We start from the raw sequence: 23,729 nt of genomic DNA on the forward strand, positions 1-23,729 counted from the left end.
CCTGCTACAGGACCGTTCTGATGCCGCATGGGCGTGTACCCTTTCTCCCCCTAAACCGTGGTGAGCAATCTGATTGCGGAGTTAAGGGCAGTCCCATCCGGGGGTTTGGATGTATTTGGACAAGATCCCTGGTCTGATTTCGGACAAGTCCGAAATGTCGCTGAGGAAAGGAGCAGGGCCGGACAGTGACAGAAGAAGTGGGGGACCGACTCCTCCTCCTCCTCGTCCTTGCAGCTTCTACAGAATTCGTTATGGTGGATTGACAGTCTGGTAGCGTGTATACCCATATTAGGGAGAGATCTAAATGCTCTGCGGTCTCATTAAGATACCTGCGGCATATGTTAACAGTCGTAGAGTTCGACGATATTGAGCCAAGTGCTTTGAGAGCTGCTTGGCTGTCTGAAAAGACGCACACAGAGTGTCTGTCTAAAGAAGGTTTGGAGACGATAGAAATAGCCTCGTTTATTGCTTCAACATCCGCTTGGAAACAACCTCCTCTGAAACAATGACTAATGTTAAGCTCGTTACAGTAGACGCCACCACCCACACGGCCGTCTAACTTTGAGCCATACGTGTTTATGTGAATCGCATTTGCGCGTCCAGGTACGCCCCTCTCCCAGTCCTCCCTGAGTGGGATTGATACCTGGAAGGGTGTCGAGACGTGATCACTCGGTATACAGTAATCTGTCCCCTCGGATAGTTGCGGGAGTCTCGTCAAGATTCCCGAGTGTCCAAACGTGGATGCTTTCCAGAGTTTGGATTCTCTCATTCTGAGAGCGGAAAGAGTTGTCACCTTTTTTTCCTAATAGTTCTACAGGGTATCGAGGGCTTCGCCTGGGGTTGTGCGTGGTCCGCCCGTCATGCATTGCTTTGCCATGCGTTGGACGCGACTGAGTTTGCTAAGACAAGTTTTCTTGTCCAGTGCTGGCCACCACACCACCACTCCGTACATTAGGATTGGTCGTATGATGGCGGTATATAGCCACCAGACTATATACGGGGTCATTCCCCATTTGAGTCCGGTTTTTCTGCAGGTATAGAGGGCCACAGTGGCCTTCTTTACCCTATCCTCTATGCTCAGTTTCCAATCGAGCTTCCTATCGAGGATCAGACCAAGATACTTGGCATTATTGCTAAAAACTAGCGCTTCCCCACAGAGGAATCTTGTGCTTCCTGGTGAAGAGTACTAGTTCCGTTTTAGACGGATTAACACCTAGCCCGCATTTGTCTGCCCACTGGGACAAGGAGAACACCGCCCAGGTGGTCTGAGTAACGAGTCCAGTTTGTCCGCCTGAGGTTCCGGAATTGGACTGGACTCGATATGGAGAATAAGAAAACAGTTTCCACGTACCTGTGGTCCGAGAAGTAGTGTTCTTCAAGGACCGTCCAGGATACTTTGTTATTCTGTATCTTGCGAGAGGAAGTGTGAAGTCCAGGACATCCTCGCGATTTTTAATAATAAAGGTTTAATAAGACCATCTGACTGGTCAGTATATAGCTGAAAAGGGACTCACCCCGTTCATTGGTGTCGGTGCTTCCCCACTGACTGTGGTGTGCGTTGGCGTCGCATCCCACAATTAGGCCGATGTCCTTGGCCTCGCAGTCTGCGGTGAGAGCCCTTAATGGCGCGTGTAGAGGGGGTCAGATTGGTCGTGACCCATGTATGTGGAGCACATACTCAGTGAGCTCTCCTGGCCTTCGAGGCTAACCGCTGTGTCATCTTCGTTGCTGAAATTTGGGAGCAAAAATATGTGTAACCCTCTTTTTGCAAGAATGCAGGTACAGGTTTTACGTGGTGTCAGCTACGTATAGCTTAGAGTCTTGAGTCCTCAGACCGGAAACCCTGTTTCCGAGGATCCAGGGCTCCTGAATGAGGACTATATCGGCTCCACCCTTGGCTAGGTGGACAGGTAGGGCAGCGTATGCTGCCTTACAAAGGTGGAGGTTTATCTGCAGGAGTGTCAGGGACCGTATCCTCTCCGACATAGATGCGTCCAAGACCCCTAGCTAGGTCGCTTGCACCCGATTCGTAGCGGTCCAAGCTGTCGTCCGACATCACCGACGCTACGTCCAACTCCGCGGTTTGGATTTCCGCTTCCGGGACCTCTGGCAGCTCAAGATCTGGCTGGATCTCTGCTCGCCTGCCCTTAGAGTCGGATTTGTAGGGGGCTATGGTGACCTTCCGGTAGCCATAGTCCACTACTTCGTCCGACTTTTTCAGGAGTTCAAGAGACTCCTAATTAAGGACGAGGATTATCTGGCGCCTCTGTCCAGTAACCTCATCCACCTTGGCCACCTTCCAATCGGCTGTAGGAAGGTGGGGGTTGCAGACCTGCAGAACCTTCAGGATCTTCTCCGGTTCTGCAGGTTTCACCAAGACCCACGCTCTGGCCCTCGGTCGGCTGGGGATGTCTTCCCATTTGACGGCCTCCAGTTTGACCCCTGGGTAGACCTCCCTTGAGCGCCGCCACTGCCTTCGTGTAGAGGGCCGCCGAGCGAGCATCTTGGCAGGCGATGGCTTGATGCCACCCGGCGTCCTCACATATAGGCGGTGGCCCGCCATTCTCCGCAAGCTCCTCCAGAAATCTGTCCTGGAGCTCTGCATCGACCAGATGCCATTTGTCCCGAGGGACATTACCGTCCTTGGCGCCCCTGTCCAGTACGCCAATTAGGGTCTTGCCCCTCGCCACCTCAGCAAACGATCTGTTCGCCGGGTTGGTTTTCGCCCGCTTGGCTTGCTGGGTTTGGCCTGGCTGTTTAGCCTGGCGCGCCTCCTGTCGTGGTAGTACGGCTTCTTCCCCTGTGGTGCAGTACCTCCACCTACCGAGGTTGACGGGGGTTCCCCGGTCACAGGGCGCTTTCCAGCCGCGATTACGCTTTGCTTGGCAGCCACCCCGGTACTTTCCGGGTACTTTGCCCTCCGGTACTTTAGGAGGAGTACCGAGCTGATTTAGGTTATTTGGCTTAATATTTGTATTTGACATATTTGTTCCCACAAGTAGGCGGGAAGGGAATAGTCACCCGAGGCATAGCCCGCTTGCCCCGGGAAGCCTTAATTAAAACTGAAGGTCGGCAGGTATCCAGAGTTCGCATATATCCATTAGAAAATCCTGTTTCACCGTGGATTGGGGTAATTTCACTACGAGAGTTGTCTTCTCTCCGCCCGACTTTAATTAGCCAGCATCCATGGCAGAGACTTGACCGTATCTGTTTCCAGCCGCCCCCACGAGGAGAGTATAGTGGCACTTCCACCGGTGTGTACAGTTACGGTGCACATATTTCTTTTTTTACTTTTCCTGACTTTTTATACCCGTACTCAAAAAGAGTTAAGGGATATATTTGATTTGTGGTAAAAGTGGATGTGTGTTACGTAGAGAAGGAAACGTTTTCGACCCCATAAAGTATATATATTCTTGATCAGCATCAATAGCCGAGTCGATGGAGTCATGTCTGTCTATCCGTCTGTCCGTCTTGTTTGTTGCCTGGATCTCAGAGACTATAAAAGCTAGGGAAACCAAATTTGGTTTCCAGACTCATGTGATATCACACTGCTACAAGTGTATTTTAAAATTTCGCCGCACCCACTTCCGCCCCCACAAAGGACGAAAACTGTGGCAGGTACAATTTAAAAAATACGATAAAACTGAAAACGCAGTGTCGTAGAAAATGACCATATCTGCCAGGTTGCCAGAATTAAGAAATTAATTTTCAATTACTTAAAAAGATACCATTTTAATAAAATTAAAAAAAATGGTATGGCGTAGAAAAAAAAACAAAACAGAAAAAGTGGGTTTGGTTCCTTCAGGATAAATTGTGTCGGGTAGTTTTATCGGTGAAATAAAGTACAACTGCAGAAGCTCTGGCTTAATAAACTAGTTTGGGATGAGTCGATTCCAATGAATCTGGAAACAGCATGGAACTTATTTAAAAATCCTTGGGTCAGCTGGAAAAGATTGCCGTACCTCGATTTGTGCATACTAATCCCATGTCACAGATTCAAGTACATACGCCTCCATAAGAGCATATGGAGCATGCGTCTATATCCGTAGTAAGAGTGCAGAAGGTTTCAAGGTCTCGTTGTTGACTGCAAAGTTGAAAGTAGCGCCGCTCAAGACGAAAACGCTTCCAAGGCTTGAGCTATGTGCGACTCACCTTCTCGCAGATCTCTGTCACCGACTAAAATTACTACTCAAGGTGCCAATCGAACGAATGGTATATTGGTCAGATTCGGAAATTATCCTTCATTGGATCCGGTGGCACCCTTCGTCGTTTTCAACACTCGTAATGAAGCGAGTAGCGGATATTCAGGTTAAGGCTAAGACGTACAGAAAAAGGCTAAGTCGATCTGGTTTAGTTCACCAGCGTTTTTGAAGGATGAAGAAGAGAGCTGGTCCACTTTCTGCTTACCGAAGAAGTGCTGAAAAGGGAAACCAGGAAGACAGCGCTCGAACCAAATGCCGTGCCGGCTAAATCGAATGATACGAGGGATATCTGGCAGACCTTAAACTTTTAGAAGTTTTTTTTTGTTATATCCGAAATTGTAAAATCCGAAATATCAAATTTGAAGTAACATCGTCATCACTAGAATGTCTGGACGTTGATATGCAATGACTGCACCATCAAGTGGCCCATGCGACACCAAGCCGAAGCCTGTTACGCGCGGAACCCAGGCAGAAACGCAGCCCTCCTCCCGCCCAACCGACCGAGGGGCGCTGCCGCATGACGCGCGACGCGTGTTACCGAACCGATCGCGAGCATGCAGGAAAGATAGGTGTTAGACTAAAATTCGAGGAAAATTAGAGCTAAACACAACTCAAAGAGCTAAGCATGCAAAGATAGCTAAAAAATATAACTAATTACGGGAAAGGTATGTTAGTATTAGTGATTTAAGAAGAGGAAGGGAATTAGTAGTTGATATTACACAGTAAAGGGAATTGAAGTCCGAGCAAAGTACCCTAAATGGTTCGTGCAAGGAATAATTCGATCTACAAAGCGGAAGGAAAAGAGGAATGAAGTTTCTAGTAGATCTAATAGGAATCGTAAAGTTTATGCGGCTCAACAAGTCAGGGCTATCTACATCACCCTTGATCAGGTTGTGCATAAAAATCACACCAAGCATTTTTCTACGACTAACTAAGGTTGGAAGGTTTATTAAAAGCAATCTACGAGGATAAGATGGCAGTCTCACACCTGCATCCCAGTTAAGGCCACGCAGAGCAAAAAGTAAAAAGTTTTTCTGGACTGATTCTATACGGTCCTGGTGTACTTTGTACTGAGGGCACCATACACAAGAGCCGTATTCTAAAATCGGACGAACAAGCGAGATATAGAGAGTCTTCGTTATATAGGGGTCGTCAAATTCCTTTGACCACCTCTTTATAAACCCAAGCACACCCATGGCCTTATTTACCATGGTAGAAATGTGTTCAGAAAACTTCAACTTTGTGTCTAATTTAACACCAAGATCATCAACCAAGGTAATTCTCTCAAGAGAACCACCGCAGAGGCTATAAGGAGCCAATAGGGGGCTGGAGCGATGAAATGTCATTACTTTGCATTTCGAGGCATTTAGGTGTAACATATTTGCACAACACCATGATTGAAAGTTATTGAGATCGGATTGAATACAACGAGACATTTCGAAAAATGTTCGCGGTTGTACAAAGATGCAAGTATCAGGACGATATTGAAGGGGTTCATATAGGCAAAAGGTTAGGGCCCCGTCAGCGGTTGAATCCCGTTATTCATGAAGACGCAGATGATGTGTTTGATTGATGCGAGTTGGGGGACGATTTGCATTCCTATGTCATAAAATGCCATATTTCCGTTTTTATTGACAAAACGCTCTCAGTAATTTTCAAGTGAGTGTATTTAGAGCAGGGGTCGACACGCAGACACTATCATGTTTTAGTGCATTTGTGTGCGAAGACAACAGACACGAAGGCAAATACGTCAACTTATATCTCTGCCGCTGCGGCAGCCGAGCAACAGCGGCACACGAAGTTGGTTCTCTGCCGCTGCAGCCGATCTACACAAAGCTTGTACGTTGTACGTATGCCGACCTGCCCGAGCATTTTTCTATGCACAGTTCGTATGAGATGCCGGCCTCTGATTTAGAGAGCTTACTTGAATAGCAAATGCTCAGAAGGTGTATTTAAATGCAAGCCTCGACTGCAGACCTAACTTGGGCAACTTTTCACTAATCTGACGTCTTACTCCTTCTTATTGGCATTCTACTTATTGGCATTCCATAGGTCGCAGAGGATGTCCGCACACTGCGACAACGCGACAAGCATCGTCGGAGCGAAAAGCCACTTCAGCGAACTCAGGAGAAGGATGTAGGCAGAGGCGGACTTTGCTGCAGACTATGCTGGTCGGGATCGAGGTGGTGCTAAACTCGACTTCGCTGGACCACTAAGCCCAGACCCATGCGACGTAGACGCATTGAATCCCAAGAACGTATTGACATTCAGCACATTCAGTACTCTGGAGCAGGAGGTTCTTAGCTGCTTAGAGCGATGGCGGCTTGTCTCGTAAGGCAGGAAAATGTTCTGGCAGCGATGGTGCTGAAGTATGTGCTAGGCTTGAAAATAATAGGCGCCTAGGACAACCCACCACCTTTACAGTGGCTCGTCTGGCAGGACGGAAAGGTCAGGCTCGTAAAATTTATGGCGAGCTGTGGAGCGGCGTTTCGAAGGTCCATCCACCCATTGGCGCCTTTAGCAATGGATTGCTAAGCCCCGTCTATCACGTCGCACCACAATTCTGTATCTATCTTTTTGTTTAAATTGTTATTCCTTGAAGCTTAGGGCAAAGCGGAAGCTCAATACAGCATCTGTCTCGGTCTTCGCGAACTCGTTCCGATTCGCTACCGTAGATAAGTTAGACTAGACTTATTGTGAAAAGTGTAAATGTGCGATATACGGGCCATGCTCCTAAAATCTCGAAAAATATACCCTCGATTTGTAAAGAATTCACGTACAGCAATTATTGACCCGGTCGGACATGGTGCTTTTTTAATTGAATTTCAAAGTTTGATTTTTTGCTATATGTACAAAATGTAAACATAATCTTGTATACTTCTGAATACAACTTTTTATACCCGATACTCGAAGAGTTTATTGTGGTCGAATAAAATGTGTACAAAGCACAGAAGGAAGCGTTTCCGACCCCATAAAGTATATATATTCATGATCAGCGTCAATAGCAGAGTCGATAAAGCCATGTCTATCTGACTGCCTGTCCGTCTCAATGAGCGCCTAAATCTAAAAGACTATAACAGAGCAACAAAACGCATTATTGCCAGAAAGTTAAATTAAGAAATTAATTTTCAGTTGCTTCCTCCTCCTCCAGCAAGAGACCACGCTACTCATTCTCTTTCTCGTTCGCACACACTCTGGCCAGTGCAGTGCGTAACCTTTGCGGATATTATGTAGAATCTACATTGTGTATGTATAATTTAAATTTTATATGTGGAATCGACATTGTATATGTAGACTTAGATAACAGATGTAGCAAACAAATGTTTGTAGAATATACATTGTAGATGTAGATAACAGATGTATCGTAGAGAATCACCATATCTCCCAGATTGCCGAATCTGAATCAGATCGGATAATAATTATAGCCAGAATGAAGAAATTAATTTTCAGTTGCTTCCCCCGCCTTCACCAGCCTGAAACCCGCTACTCATACTCTTTCTCGCTCGCACACTCTGCCTCATTATGTACACGAGGGCCCTCTAGCGGAGATGTAGAATCTAAATGTTACATGTATAATCTACATGTTAGATGTAGATGTAGATAACAGATGTAGCAAAATATGTAAAATGTAAATTTTTTATAAATTTTAAATTTATAAAAAATTATAAGCTCAAAAATTTATATACTGACTGACTCGCACGTTTCTTCTCGTTAATTAATTATATTGTATTGAGTAAAGGTTATTTCAAGACTGAGTTGAAGATTTTTGATGTGAGCTCTGCAGACCGTGAAAGTTTAAAGTATTGAGCTTTTACATTTGTTTATTTAATTAATGTTAAGTTTAACATGGTTTGTGTATTTAATGAACGTGATAAAAAATAAAATTAATAAAAATCTTTGAGATCGTTTGGAAAGTGAGGTTTTCCAAAACATCATTGTTTGTGTGTTTACATATTTGAGAACATGTTTATAAAATATATACAGCACAAGTCGTCCTTGTTCAGTAAATGAATTCAAAATGGAAATGCGGAGTTAAAGAAATCAGTAACTTAAAGAAACAATAAGGATGAAACAAGGATTTCGTTGATCCTTGTTTCATCCCTATTTATTTTTCTTCCCCCTGAAATTAGTTTTAGAGCCATTATAGAGCCTTGTCTTTTAAATAAATCCTCAAATATGTTGCAGATCACCTCTTACTTCATACAGAACCTTGGGTTCTCCTTCGGCATCAGTGATGTGACGCCTAGCCAAAAACTTCTGCACCACAAGGAGGTGTTGTTGGAGCGCGGCTACGCAAAGTGCAACGAATATATAGAAAATTTAAAATCCGGAACACTACAGTGCCAACCTGGATGTACGCCCAAGGAGACCTTGGAATCGGTAATGTTGCGTGAGCTATCCGGCATTCGCGAGCAAGCAGCCAAAACTTGTTTCGCCGAGCTGCACACCACCAATAGCGCTCTTATAATGGCTCTGAGTGGCTCCAAAGGCTCAAACATCAATATTTCTCAGATGATCGCTTGCGTAGGACAGCAAGCTATTAGTGGTAAACGAGTTCCTAACGGTTTTGAGAATCGCGCTTTGCCCCACTTTGACAGGCACTGTGAGTAGACACTGATCTAAAAACAAACAAGCAAAATAAATAAACGGACTTTTTCACATTTCAGCTGCTATTCCCGCGGCTAGGGGCTTCGTTCAGAACAGCTTCTATTCGGGCCTAACACCTACGGAGTTTTTTTTTCACACTATGGCCGGACGCGAAGGTTTGGTTGACACGGCGGTGAAAACTGCAGAGACAGGATATCTGCAAAGGCGTTTGGTCAAGTGCCTTGAGGATCTGGTAGTGCACTACGATGGCACTGTTCGCAATGCTGTCAGTGAGATGGTAGATACCATATATGGTGGTGATGGCCTTGACCCTGTTTCAATGGAAACCCGAAACAAGCCAGTCGATTTAATTCATCAATACAACAATCTGCGGGCACAAATACCGCATCGCGTGCAACACGCTCTACCGGCCGCCGAGATTCCTGTCGTTTTAGAATCGCTTTTGAAGAATTCAGAGTTTACTGACGCTCGCGACGATTTTAAGATGGATATCAAGTAAGTAGCCTGGATGAAATGATTCCCTGAAAGTGTGTTCGAAAATGAAGGACAAAGGTAAAGGCACCAAGATTATTTGTACACCCGGCCCTCATTTAACACGGGGGTTATGTTCATGGAAAACCTCGTGTTAAGCGAAAGCGTGTTAAGCGAAAGCGTGTTAAGTGGATATATGGATTCAGTACAAAATTACGTTACTAGAATTCAGGCATATGTAGGCAAACAAATTGTTTTATTATTCAAATTTATTTTTAATTAACCAAAATGTTTTTTTGTGTTGGCTCTTCTGGTTTATCAAAGAAATCAGTAATTTTAAATTGTTTAGTGGCTTTTAAAGCTTCGTTGTAACACTCTTTATAAGATAAAAGTATTTTTTCCAACTCACTTAAGTCGTCTTTCAATGAGCGGATCAGAATTTATAAATATATTAGAAAAATTTAGTTTGGTTCACAGCGGAAAAAAATTTAATTTTGTTGCCTAGTGTTATTACATCTGACAGCTCCGTTAGAGCTTTCCCTTTTACTACGCGCACCCTATGCGCAGTGATGCACACACATGACAAAAAAAAAATAATTTCAATATTTTGCAATCCTGTAAGAACGAGGTTTTGCGCGTGTTAAAAGGGAGAAGGGAGCAAATTTATAGCCGTGAAAGACCGAGTTCGTATTAAAAGAGTTTGTGTTAAGCGAGGGCCAGGTGTATACGGGAAGGCACATATGTATATGGGCATTTCTCTGGCTTTATTCTCGACGATTTGATTAACGAAAAATTCAAGCCGTTTCGTGCGCAATAAGCGCGGCACCACAGCTCTCCAGCTTGTGAATGTGTATCGCTAGATCAGTACTAGTGACCACCTCACCAACTGGAGCGTCAATCGACGGTGTGCCTTCCGAGGCGGACGTGATGTTTGCACCGGCACAGAGGGCAAAAACCGAAAATGCAACGGAATATATATATGCTATATGCTATTTAAGTTTCTGGTCTAACTATTAAAAACACAACTTAGGCGTCTGAAAATGGTTTTATTTTTTTGAACAACGTTCTCCAGGAATAGAAACCCTTTGTTAAACATTTGAACCTATTTTCACAACACTTTTGGCACTCAGAAAAAGTATTTCTAAAACAGGCCTTAATCGCTTTAAAACATCCATACCGTCGATTACACTACTCGACAAAATCGAACTTTTTTTTTCCTCAAGGATCCAAACCGACTTTTTCTGATAGATATGGAGATTTTAAATTTTTTAAAGAATTATGGTTTTTTTTCTATGGCAGAACTTTTTTTTGAAGAATTTTTGAAGTCTGGTATTTTTTTTAAAGATTTTTTCAGAGGAAGCGCTTGTTTTTTTCACATATCTCTAGTATCTTAAGTCTGGTTGTAAAGAACTTTGCTATTTTGAAAAGGTAATTAAAACCGCTAGAAGTTAAGCCTAAGCACTTTGTGATTACAGCTTACCGTCTGGGAAATATAAAGCATTGAAATGCAAAAATGATGATTTTTGTGCGGTATTTTTTACGAAATTTTGACTTTAAAAACTCAGGAAAAGTCGAAAAGTATAGGTGCATTAATTTGGCGTCGTTCCAGGTATCGCTCATTAAAATCTATGGAGAGACCTTGGAGCTAAAATTCGTTAACCAAACCTAAAATATGGAAAAAATGAACAAAAAATACCTTTTCGAAGGTTGCGGGCCCAACTGCCAATTGGGAACAAAGCAAACAAAAAAGGGTTGTACATTTGGTACCTGATCGCGATCCCAATTCCCAATGGGCAGTTGAGCTCGCAACCTTCGAAAAGGTATTTTTTGTTCATTTTTTCCATATTTTAGGTTTGGTTAACGAATTTTAGCTAGCGGTTTTAATTATCTTTTCAAAATAGCAAAGTTCTTTACAACCAGATGTAAGATACTTGAGTTAATTGAAAAAAACAAGCGCTTCCTCTGAAAAAAGCTTTAAAAAAATACCAGTTTTCAAAAATTCTTTAAAAAAAATTTCTGCCATAGAAGAAAAAAAAAATATCATCAAACCATTTCTAAGCCCCAAATCTTTAAGAAAAAGTTGGTTTTGTTCCTTGAGGAAAAATCGTGTTGACTAGTGTTATTGATTATGTTTCGATTTAATATTTTTACATTCTTTTTTTAATTTTGTGGGTTTTTACGCTAAGACATATTTTTTACCACGAGATCATGGAAAATCTTATTAATGGTTGTCATAATAATGCCCAAGGATACCTCAATCTCACAGTATGTGACGATCTTGCCCAATAATTTCGCGCACCGCATCGATATTTTGTGGAACAAAAATTAATTTTAAACTACCTTCACGAAATTCGTCCTGCCACGAAGGACGTCCACGGTTGAATTCGCGATACCTGATTTTTACATTGGCAATGCATGGTGCTTCATCAATAAAAGTTGAACTAAGCTGATGTAAGCATTTGTGGCTAAAAAATTCACCTCAAATATGGTAGAAAATCATGACAAAGACATTTTCATGTCTAAATTAAAATTTTTGTCCGAGATGAATTTTTGATTATTGTTAATCGATATCAAACGTGGTCGTACATGAAAAATTGTATGTATAATTCATAAAACTCCAAACTTTTTTATGCAACTGACCATTTGGTCCTAATACGACTAGAAGCGAAAAAGGCCAGAAAAATAATTAGCACCCCTAGTATGTTCTCAAGCGGTTCCGATCCCGTTATTGCCGTTGCTAGCACTCAATAATGTCTGTACAACATATTAAACTGCTTTGACTCTCCAAGTATGTTTTATGCACTTTTCCAGGAACTGAAGCAATATATTGATGCAAATTTTTGTTCATGTTGTGTATGTCTCATGTCTCTTTAAAAATGTTATAGTTATACACCATTTTCGCACGGGACATGTCGCACTGGACAAAAATTCCTAGGTAAAAAAAGTTACAAATATACCGTTAGCCGAGATTGAACCATTTTCTGGTATATTTTTTAGATTGATATATTTTGTGGATTAACTTTTCTCAATAAACATATGTTTTATAAGCGGTAATACTTAGCAATAGAAAACATGACTAAAAGACTAGAAAAATAACAAAAATACCGAAAAAGTCAACTATTGCTTATTTGAATAGGTTTTAACATCAAAGTAAATGAAATAACATATATGCCAATAGGGTAAACTAGTTGTCGTTCAGTAAATTTAGACTATAATATTGCAACATAATTATATGGACATGTGTTTTTATAGACATTTAATTTTTTGGTCTCGGTGGACCTTGTCAGAGAAATTCCCATATGTCGACATAGACGTCTCTGACTTCTTTATTAATATCTGAAAACGGACTGCAGAAACCATATTCGGTGTGCTTAGGAAAAAACATCTGGTTTCAATGATTTCTTTCTATTTTATGAAACTTTATGAAACTCTGTGTGACGCAGAGAAAGAAGCTTTTCCGACCCCATAAAGTATATATATAATCAACATCAATAGCCGAGTCAATATAGCCATGTCTGTCCGTCCGTCCCGATGAGCGCCTAGTTATTAGAGACTATAAGAGCTAGAGCAACCAAATTTTGTTTCCAGACTCTTGTACGACATGACACGCTGATACAAGTGTATTTCAAAATTTTCGCCCCGCCCCCTTCCGCCCGCACAAATCTGTGGCAGCCACAATTTTAATATCTTCAGGTATATCCATTTTATCACCACGAATCAAAAATCCTGTGAAAAGTGGTACAATTTTCTTATCAACGTTATGTTTTGTTTGTTGAAATACGAGCTTCAGAATCTGAGTAAAAACGAGAAGGAACGTGTGAGTCGCTTCTGGGGACGCGACTCTACTTATACCCGTACTCAGTCAGTATATAAATTTTTTAGCTTAAGATTTATGTAGAATTAAAAAAAAATTTACATTTTATTTTTGATTTTTGATGGAAACAAATTTAACATTGTAAATTAAATAGCATATAAGCTAAGAAAAATTAGAAACAAAAATATTCTCTGGGTGGTTGTGGCGTTTGAACACGCCCATTTTCGCATATTATAAGTTTTACACTTCATAGGACACCCAGTAAAATTTTCATTTCAATGCACCCACTGTGCATCGGTTTGAAGTAACTTAACAGAAGTGTCCAAATTTCTTTGTCCGCTCTTGTATATACTGACTGAGTACGGGTATGAAAGTATAGTCGCGGTCACAGACCACAGATGTGTTACACACATCCACCACAAAACTAATATATCCCCAATTTCTTCGAGTACCTACTATAAAAATCTATGACCTTCTCTTATGTGATATCTCTGACTAGCGGTTGCCCCCAAGTATTTCATATACTCCCTTAACAACTGTCAACTCTTACATGTTTTTTACAATACAGGAAGCACCTAAGTACTGCGTCTAAGCGCATTGGAAGGCTGCAACAACAGTATAAAGAATATGGAAATCTTTGTCATCAGATCGAATGCATCACTTCCGAACAGTTGCTGGAATTCTTACGTCGAATTAATGATAGATATAATCGCGCCGTAAGCGAACCCGGTACAGCAGTAGGAGCAATTGCTGCCCAGAGCATTGGAGAACCGGGCACCCAAATGACGCTAAAGACTTTTCATTTTGCTGGTGTAGCTTCAATGAACATTACTCAGGGTGTGCCTCGTATTGTGGAGATAATCAATGCAACAAAAACTATTTCTACGCCGATAATAACTGCTGAGCTTCAAGAAAACAATAGCATGGAATATGCGAGACAGGTGAAGTCTCGCATTGAGAAAACCACGTTGGGCGAGCTGTCTTCTTTTGTCGAGGTCGTGTGTGGACCTTATAGTTGTCACTTAGCCATGGGAATTGACATGTCGCGCATCAAGGTGCTAGGACTTCATATCAACCTAGAGACTATTGTGGCTTGTATACTCAAGTCGCGAATGCGACTAAAGCCTGCACAAGTGGAGATTGCCGCCCGGACATCGCGTATTATTGTTCGTGTTGAAGCTTCGCGAACCTCAACAATAAACGCAGAGCTAGCGCGATTGGCGCTCTGCCTCCAAAACGTTGTTGTTGCGGGCCTGCCAAACATTGCGCGTGCCGTCATTGCAGTAGATGATACTCGACAGCCGGCCACATATAAACTTTGTATTGAAGGCTATGGGCTTCGCGAGGTCATTTCTACTTACGGCGTAGTCGGCGAACGCACTCGTAGTAACAATATCTGTGAAATATTCCAGACCCTTGGCATTGAAGCAGCACGGACCATTATCATGAGCGAGATAACGGAAGTTATGGAGGGGCATGGTATGAGTGTCGACTGGCGGCACATTATGCTTTTAGCCAGCCAAATGACAGCCCGCGGTGAGGTATTGGGTATCACGCGACACGGTCTTGCTAAAATGCGAGAAAGCGTTTTCAATTTGGCGTCGGTAAGTGCAAAAGAAATTAATTTTATTTAATTAAGCTAAACTTATCGTTTTTTAATCTCACTATAGTTTGAAAAGACTGCAGATCACTTGTTTGATGCAGCTTATTACGGCCAAACGGACACTATTAACGGAGTATCGGAGCGGATTATACTTGGTATGCCGGCGGGCATTGGTACAGGTATCTTTAAGCTACTACATCATCACGAAGACAAGCAAATTCCAATTATTGACCAAACAATTTGCATTGGTTTGGATCTTCTACCGTTCACGTAGGAGACACACTTTTTTAAACATATATTAAATCATATTTTTGAAAGATCCTTAATAAATGCCCATGCTGTCATTTATTGTTGGACGGAATCACTGACTAAGTCTACTGTAATTTTTATACCCGTACTCAAAGAAGAGTTAAGGGGTATATTAAATTTGTGGTAAAAGTGGATGTGTGTAACTCAGAGAAGGAAACGTTTCCGACCCCATAAAGTATATATATTCTTGATCAGCATCAATAGCCGAGTCGATATAGCCATGTCCGTCCGTCTGTCTGTCCGTCTGCCCGTCTCGATGAGCGCCTAGATCTCGGAGACTATAAGAGCTAGAGAAACCAAATTTGGTTTCCAGACTTATGTGATATCACACTGCTACAAGTGTATTTCAGAATTTCGCCCAGCCCGCTTCCGCCCCCACAAAGGACGAAAATCTGTGGCAGGCACAATTTTAAAAATACGATAAAAACACGGTATCGTAGCGTATGATCATATCTATACTGCCGAATCAGAATCAGATCGGATCATTACACTACTCGACAAAATTGAACTTTTTATTTAGGCTGTGAAACTACAAATTTTTGTAGTGCTTTATTTTTTTTATGGTGTCATTTTTTTTAAAGAGTTTTTAAAATCTGGTATTTTTTTCATGGTTTTTTTCAGAGGTAGTGCTTCTATTTTAATGAACAATAACTTAAACGACGCCTAATTAATGCGTCTATCTAAAACTAAAAATGCATGCCAAGAATAATTTTTCTTTCGACTTTTCCCGAGTTTTTAAAGTCACACAAACGCACTAAAACATGAGAGTGTAGGCGTGCCGACACCTGGTCTAGACGATGCAGAAGCAGCACGGCAGCATGTGTACCTGTGACGTAAACGATCTCATTTCACGCATACAATCATACATGCAAAGCGGTCAGCATCAAAGATATAAAAGCTTCACGTGCAGCCGCTGCATCGTTTAGAAGCATCTTAAGCCTATCTTCCGCTCTAATTTTTATGGAGCTTTCGGGCAAGTCCCGTAATTTAGAATTCGGAGCTCTCTCCGCTTTGCTCTCCAGACAATGTCTCTCGCGGCGATCGTCGACAGCATCTTTAGCTAGACTACTTCCCTGTCCGTTTTGTATTCGCGTCCGTTTGCGCGAATTACGGTTCTAAGGTGAACTTTGTCCAGTGAATCCAGTTGCAGTAGCTATGTAATTACAGTTCTAGGGTGATTTTCCGTTTAAAGATTGACAACCTTCTTCCTTTCTGGTCAGAATTATAATGCTCGTTTATTGGTTTACAAGCTAAGAAGCGACTTATGGAATAAATGGAATACAATCAGAAAATGAAATGGAATGGAATGAGAATGAGAATCTGCTTAATCGGCAGATCTCGCGTGGTTGACGATCCGCTGGGTAAGCGGTTGGCTCCGCTTCCGCTGGTGTCCGAACTCAGCGTTTTTGTATACAGTGAATGGGTTAATGACCATTCAACTGTGTCGCTGAGGTTTGGGGGGGCGGCGGTGTGGCCGCAGCAATGTGTGCGGTAACTCCTCCCCCCTAGAGTGGAGAGAGGGCCACAACGGAGGAATGGCCGGCTCTACAAAAGTAGGTAGGGTTGGAGGGTGTGGGAGGAAGATGGTCTTCGGTTTATGGCAATATTGAAGGATGGCGATGAGGATAAGGATCAACGATATTGCCGAGTATAAGGCCGTGAACTTGTAGTGTGCTGCAACATCCATGGTGATGATCTTCCCAGCGGTTGAAATGGCTTCTAAGTGCAATCTCTCTAGTGATAACGCTTTGATCGTTTTATTTTTTGATATCTTAGCAATCGGAGGAAGTAGGAAGGTGAAATGATCTTCTTCTGTCAATTCCTCATCACTGTATTCCACACCGTTAATCCATACGGTACAATTCTTGTATCGTATTATGGAGGAGCCATTCAAGTGGGTGTCATTGGAACAGGTCGATTTAAGGGTAGCGTTCTTTTCATTGAAAATGAAGATAAACCCCTTTTCTGCCTCGAATATGTTCGTTCCATATTCTGTATCTATCATGTCGCACTTTGTCTCTTTTTCGTTCATGATGATATCTGATAGGCATTTTTTGTTGTTAAATTCCAAATCTGTGTGGGTCTTCTGGCAGAAGAACTCCTGTTCCACCTTCTGACAGCTTTCTCGAAACTGCAATATAGTATCGTTGTCGTGGGCCAAAAATGTAGGTGAAATGATGAAGTGTGAATTGTTTACCGGCAGTGGTATTATATGAGTGAACTTATATACTTTAGTGTCGAAAATTGGAATCTTAACGCTAAACAATAATTTTGTCTTAAAAGTATAGCAAGATGGTGTGAGAATGTTATAAATGTGTTCATCTAGTTTTAACTGAATGTTCTGGGTGTTTAATATATTTCTTATCGTATCTATTTGTTTTTTATTAAACAAGAATTTTGGGATTAGTCCCAATTTGCTGGCCAAAAGGCTCTCAGCAATATTGTTAATATGTTCTACTAGTGTGTCAATGTGAAAGTTTATCTTATTGATATATTGTAGTGCGTAAAAGTGTTCCCTATCTTCTTTAAGCTCTTTAAAAATAGTATTTTGGGTTGTATCTAGAAAGTTTTGTAATTTAGTTTGCTCGCTATTAATATGGTTGGTGATACTATTGAACCTAATGATAACCTGTTTATCAAAATTTTCCTGTTTTTCTTGGGCATTTTTTAGTATGTGGGATGTATCTTTTAGCGTATTAATCTCTGCCAGGATATTTTGACCATCATTATCATCTAAATTACCCGATATCGATTTAAAGACAGTACCTAAGCCATTGATTAAACCCCGTTTTCTTCTCACGTGTGGGAGTAGAGTGTCTATTCTCTCCTCCAATTGCTGTAGTTTGCTTTGTATAATTTCGAGCGAAATTTCGAATGTTTCGTCTAATCTAAGGCTTTTTAATGTGTTTCTTATTCTGGAAAGGCAAACTTTGAAATCTTGTACATCTACGATGTGGGTTAGAATTTTATGATTCTGTGTTATATGAGCGTTTCCCAGATGAATGAATGCAAGAGGTGAGGATCCGTTGAGTCTTTCTAAAGAGAAGGACTGCGCGGCGGAATGGGTTGTTCTGGAATGAAGTAGGTTTACTAGGTGTTATTGTTTTTCCTGATTATTTTTCTTATTTTTTTTTTGTGTAGTTTTTGTTGTCTAGTGGTTAGTAATGTAACCCCTTTATCGGTTCTGACTTTGTGCAAGGAAAACCTAGGTGTAAGTTTGTTCCTCCTATTCTCTTTCCTAAAGATAACATCGTCGGGTTCTACTTGGATTGGCGGTTCTCTGTCTTCGTTGAGCTTGGTTAATCTTTGTTCTGTTTTGTTATTTAGTTGTTCCTGTATTTTGGGATATAGGTCCCTTCTAAATTCGTTGAGTTTTGACAAATAGTCATGGTGGTTGTCGAATTTTACTGTTTTTTCGAATATGTGAGTTCTGCCATGGAAAAGTTCAAACGGTGTATGGGCAGTGCTAGAGTGTATTGCATTGTTATATGTTGTCACTACCTCCGAAAATATCTCCGCATGGTCAGATTGGAGTTGAAGTTCCTTTCTGCGGTTATCAATTATTCTATATAGCTCTGTGAATGTCGAATGGAGTCTTTCAACAGGTGCATTTCCCGTTGAATGTTGGAATGAGGTAATGTGAATAGCTATGTTGTATTGAGTCAGGAAGTCGGTGAACAAGTTTCCCGAAAATTACGCGCCCTGGTCAAAGACCAATTTCTTCGGTAGGCCGAAGGTACTAAAGAATTGTGAAAGTGCTGCGATAACTTTAATTGAATTCCTATTAGTTAATGGATATGCCTGTGCGAACTTTGAAAATTTATCAATGATAGTTAAATTATTTGTATTGTTGATTGTATAGATGTCAATATGAACAACATCTAAAGGCCCTGTTGGTGCAGGTGGGGTTTGCATGAAAGGTCTGTGAGGTTGTCTATCATATTTAAATGTTAGGCAAATGTCACAGTCTTTGATTATTTGTGTAATAATTTCTTTCATGCGTGGGAAATAAATGTCTCTTTTGAGATGGTTAAGGGTCTCGTCAATTCCTCTGTGATTGCTATTAAGGTGATACGATTGGATCCTTCTCTTTTGTTCTTCTGGATCGGGAAGGTCGATTAGAAGTGATGAGCAACGACAAATGTTATACAGATTATTTCCTGTAAAATAGTTGTTGTATGCTTCTTCAATTATACAATAGACGTTGTCTGGTGCTAATATGGCATGCGTTTTGTTCGGTTTGAGAATAGTCTGGAGTATATTAGTGATTGAGTCTAACGTGTATTCTGGTTCCGAGAAGGTACGTCTTATCTTATGGGGGAATGGCGTTATTAACTGTACTGGGATTGATGGTCCGATTTGAAAAATTGTTTGGATATTGAAATAATTAAGAGGTTTTTGGACAAGTGTTATTCTCGATGGGTCTTCGTTTATGTTTAAATTTGGTTCTATTCTGCTGAGTGCATCAGCAACAACATTCTGGGATCCTTTTTTATAAACTACTTCGTAGTCGTAAGCGGCCAGAGTGGTTTTCCACCGAAGTAATTTTGGGTTTTGACCTTTTAGGTTTTCCAACCAGACTAATGGTTTGTGATCGGTCACTATTTTGAACCTGCGACCAAAAAGGTAAGGTCTGAAGTGCCCTACCGACCAAACGATCGCAAGCATCTCTTTTTCTATGGTTGAGTATCTAACTTCCGTGTCAGAGAGTGTACGACTGGCGAATGAGATGGGTCTATCGTTGGTGTTTGATCCTTGAGATAATACCGACCCTATGGCGTAATTACTTGCATCTGTAGTCAATGTAAATGGTTTAGTGAAATCTGGGTAAACTAGTATCGGGTCGTTGCATAGGAGATTCTTTGAGTAAGCTACTGCTTCCTTAAACTCGTCGTCGATCACTATTGATTTCTTGCCTTTCAATTGTCTAGTTAGAGGTTTGGTTATTCTTGCGAAGTCTTTTATGAATTTCCTGTAATAACCTAATAAGCCGAGGAACGACTTAATTTCCCTAACGGTTTTCGGGCAAGGGAAGTTCTTGATTGCCTGGATTTTATCTGGGTTAGGTTTAACTCCTTCCTGTGTCACAATGTGTCCCAGGAAATCAATTTCTTTTCTGAGGAAATTGCACTTGGCTGGTTGTATTTTTAAGTTTGCAATTCGTAGTTTAGTGAACACTGACTTAATGTCTGTAATATGGCTCTGTAGCGAAGGGGAGAATATAATAATGTCGTCAAGGTATACAAGGCAAACTTTTCCTATTAAGTCTCCCAGGACATTGTCCATAACGCGCTGGAACGTCGCAGGTGCGTTCTTGAGACCGAAAGGCATCCGCGTGAACTCGTAATGTCCGTTTTCGACGGTAAATGCTGTTTTGTTTGCGTCACGTGGGTTCATCTCAATCTGATGAAAACCACTAGCCAAATCGATTGTCGTGAAGTATTTTGTTTTCCCTATACTGTCTAATATGTCAGCTATATTGGGGATTGGGTACCTGTCTGAAATGGTTTTTTCGTTTAGTTTACGGAAATCTATTACCAATCGCCACTTTTTTTGACCTGATGCATCCGTTTTCTTAGGCACGACCCATACGGGTGCGCTCCAAGGGAATGACTATTCTTGATAATATTCTGTTGGAGCATTTTTGAAATTTGTTTCCGAACTTCTTCTTTGTGTATAAAAGGGTATCTATATGATTTGGTGTGTATGGGGACGTCGTCTACTGTGGGAATCGAATGCTTGACAACATTTGAAAACGTCAGTTGGTTATCCTCATTATAGAAAAGTTTTCTGAACTGTTTGCAAAGTTTAACTAGGTTTTGTGTTTCCTCATCGTTCAAGTGTCCTGTTTGAATATCTAATTTCGACTGTGCATCTGTGGGCTGTGGAGCTTCTCCCGCGAACATGCAGTTCAGATACTCGTAATCCTGTATAGAGGCCGTCTCCGCTTGTAATAGTTCCTCTAGGTACAATGTTTGGTCGTAGTCTGACATGTTGCAGACTTCGAAGTGTGCAAAACCCGCAATTGCGGTATATAGTCCACCCGTGATTGATAAGTCATTATTTAAAGTTGTAGTTTCGAGTAAGAAATCCCCCTTCATTACATTTACGGGAAGTGGCAATCTGACCTTCGTGTTTAGTGGTACGGTGTGTGTCGTGTCGGTAGAGAAGACTTCGTCATTTCTAGGACAGAGTCAGCTATGTTTATTTTTGCATCTAAGCTGCTTAAGAAATCCATGCCCAAAAGGCCATTGAAATGTGGGTGGAAGTCAAACAAAAAGAATTTTGGCTTTTCTGTCGTATTGAATTGTTCGAAGATAATTGAGTCTGTATATTCCTGAATTTGAAACTTATTAAGAACGGTATGAATGCTAACATGAGTTTTTAATTTTTTAATGTGGTCTTTTGTGACCAATGTCGGTTTTATAAAGGAGTAAGTGGAACCGGTGTCTATGAGGAATTTATGCGGGTTTGTTGTCAAGGATTTTGAAGATAACAGGACATAAGGTAAAGATTTTCCATGGGATTTTTTGTTTAAGAAGCCGACTGGTTGTCCGAGGCTTCTTGTAAAAATTTGCGCCATCGTTGATGTTGCAAGAGGCAGTAGGGGTATTGTCGTTTGATCCAGAATTATTTCGGAATGGGTTCTGGGTCCTAGACGAATGGGTCTCTTGTCGGTTTTGGGATTGTTGTCGCGTGTCGTTTCTCCTATTGTTGTTGTTGTTGCTTGATTGTCTCTGATTCTGCTGGTTACGTTGATACGGGCGGTTTCGGTCGCCCGAACTTTCGCGGTGGCGATAATTTTGTTGATCATTAGAATTATCACGGCGATGATTATTACGTAGGTCGTTAGAATTCTCGTGGTGATGATTATTCTGCTGACCGTTAGAGTTTTGGTAGTAAAAATTCTGTTCTATTTGTGCCATTTCGTAAGCTTTTTCTATGGATTCCGGATTTCGGGATCTAATTATTGTTTTTAGTGGACCGTTTAGTCCGACAATAAATGCGTTGAGGCAGATGTCGGAGTATAAGGCGTGTTTTGCCGTGGGGTTTTGGGCATCACGGTTTGGATCATTAGTCAATGACACCAGTTGCCCTCTCAACTTTGCTATCGCGAAGAATAGTTTGTTAATGGAGAGTCCGGTTGGTAAGGTTTGAATTTCGCGAATCAATATAGCCTCTGTCTTCTTGCTAGTGTACAATCGTTTAAGGTTTGCTTTGATTTCGTCCCAGATGAGTGGTGTACCACAAAGGGTCAATGCTTCATGTGCCTTGCCCTTTACCCTATTCCGGATGGCCCTGAGGATCATTTGGCCGTACGGCGTCTGGTCCACGGACCGAATAAGTATTAATAATTCCTCGACACTGGTTATGAAATTTTCCAGGTTGTCGGAGGGGCCCTCGTAGGTTGGCAAATGTTGAACAAATGCCAATATATCTTTAGGGCTTAGGTTAGTGTTGACGATAGTCAACGAGTTGCTAACCGTGGGGCTGATGGAGCCCGAAGCGTTACCAGAGTCTAAATGGTTCATGTTGGTGCTTGAGGTTTGAGGTTCTTGCGCTTCCTGGTCGTACTGTTCTTCTTGTTCCCTTATGTCTGGGAGGCTAGCTCCACTTCTCAAGCCTAATCTTCTGCCTGCCGCGTTAACTTTTTTTAACATCTAGTGATCTAACTTATTTTATAAGGGTGTTATTGTAATTTAATGTATGTTATTATTGATTATTATTAGTACGTATTAACTTGCGTAGATGTCTTTTTTCTTAAAGAGGTTGGTTGGTTGTTGTGTGTTTTTTTTTTTTTTTTGTGGTATCCCTTCTCTGTGTTGTGTTAACTGTAATGTATGTATACAATTATGGGATTAGTGATATGTTTAAAATTTTGGTAATATATATATTTCATAGGTAAGTGAACTTGTGGCTACTACAGGAAGGAGTATATGTGACGAAGAAAAAGTATGACGTAATTATTGGATCCGATTTTGTTCAGTGTACAGACAGAGTTTGTATCTGCACTCGAAGTGTTGCATCAGCAGTTTTCGCTTCGGTTTCAGTTTTGTAAACATTTCTATTTTTCCGACTCTTTGCGGTCTGTGGTCCCGGTGCCTTATCAGCGTTTGACGTGCACATATTCGGCCACAGAAGGAATGTATATGTGTGCCCTTTTTTTTTTGTAAATATTTTTAATATGTGGTCCCGGTGCACTATCAGCGTTTGATGTGCACATATTCGGTCACAAAAGAATGTATATGTATGCACTTTTTTTGTAAATATTTCTAATATGTGGTCCCGGTGCACTATCAGCGTTTGATGTGCACATATTCGGTCACAAAATAATGTATATGTATGCATTTTTTTTTTGTTTTAATTTGAGTAAATCTTTTGACTACGTGGTCCCGGTGCAATATCAGCGTTTGATGTGCACATTTTCGGTCACGCATCTTATATTGTATATGAGTATTAGTGTTGGATCTGTCACTTTTTGCCAAAAATGCGAGCCCGGTGCCTTATCGGAGTTCGATGTGCACATATTCGGTCGCAACTTGGGCAAACACCAGCACTTGTACACTTTCACGGATTGGTTTATATCAAAAATATGCATTATTATTATTTGTGTTTAATTTATTTAGTTTTTTTTTTTTTTCATTGTATTTTTGTTTGCAAATATATATTTTATATATCTATTTTTTATGAACTTGTTTGTTGTTGTGTTTTTTTTGTTATT

The 23,729-nt window shown here is 41.2% G+C and overlaps 2 protein-coding genes across 2 annotated transcripts in view; one reads left to right on the forward strand and one right to left on the reverse strand.

Moving 5' to 3' along the window:
• Window positions 1-15,059, forward strand: part of LOC111082059 (DNA-directed RNA polymerase III subunit RPC1) — a 42,590-nt gene extending 27,531 nt beyond the window's left edge. The window contains exons 4-7 of the mRNA XM_041595400.1: window positions 8,388-8,805; window positions 8,870-9,305; window positions 13,664-14,699; window positions 14,766-15,059. Of these exons, the coding sequence (XP_041451334.1) occupies window positions 8,388-8,805; window positions 8,870-9,305; window positions 13,664-14,699; window positions 14,766-14,972 (2,097 nt within the window). The 3' untranslated portion in view covers window positions 14,973-15,059. The remainder of the gene's footprint in view (window positions 1-8,387; window positions 8,806-8,869; window positions 9,306-13,663; window positions 14,700-14,765) is intronic.
• Window positions 15,060-21,468: 6,409 nt separating this feature from the next.
• On the reverse strand, window positions 21,469-22,668 carry LOC121404938 (myb-like protein P). The gene has a single exon (XM_041595355.1). The coding sequence runs from the start codon at window positions 22,666-22,668 to the stop codon at window positions 21,469-21,471; it is 1,200 nt and encodes a 399-aa protein (XP_041451289.1).
• Window positions 22,669-23,729: the final 1,061 nt, after the last annotated feature.

Source organism: Drosophila obscura, unplaced genomic scaffold (genome assembly GCF_018151105.1).
Source record: "Drosophila obscura isolate BZ-5 IFL unplaced genomic scaffold, ASM1815110v1 contig_58, whole genome shotgun sequence".
Classification (NCBI taxonomy): domain Eukaryota; kingdom Metazoa; phylum Arthropoda; class Insecta; order Diptera; family Drosophilidae; genus Drosophila; species Drosophila obscura.

Coding starts and splice junctions, on each gene's coding strand:
- LOC121404938 (XM_041595355.1), bottom strand. CDS start 22,668: ATGTTAAAAAAAGTTAACGCGGCAGGCAGAAGATTAGGCTTGAGAAGT.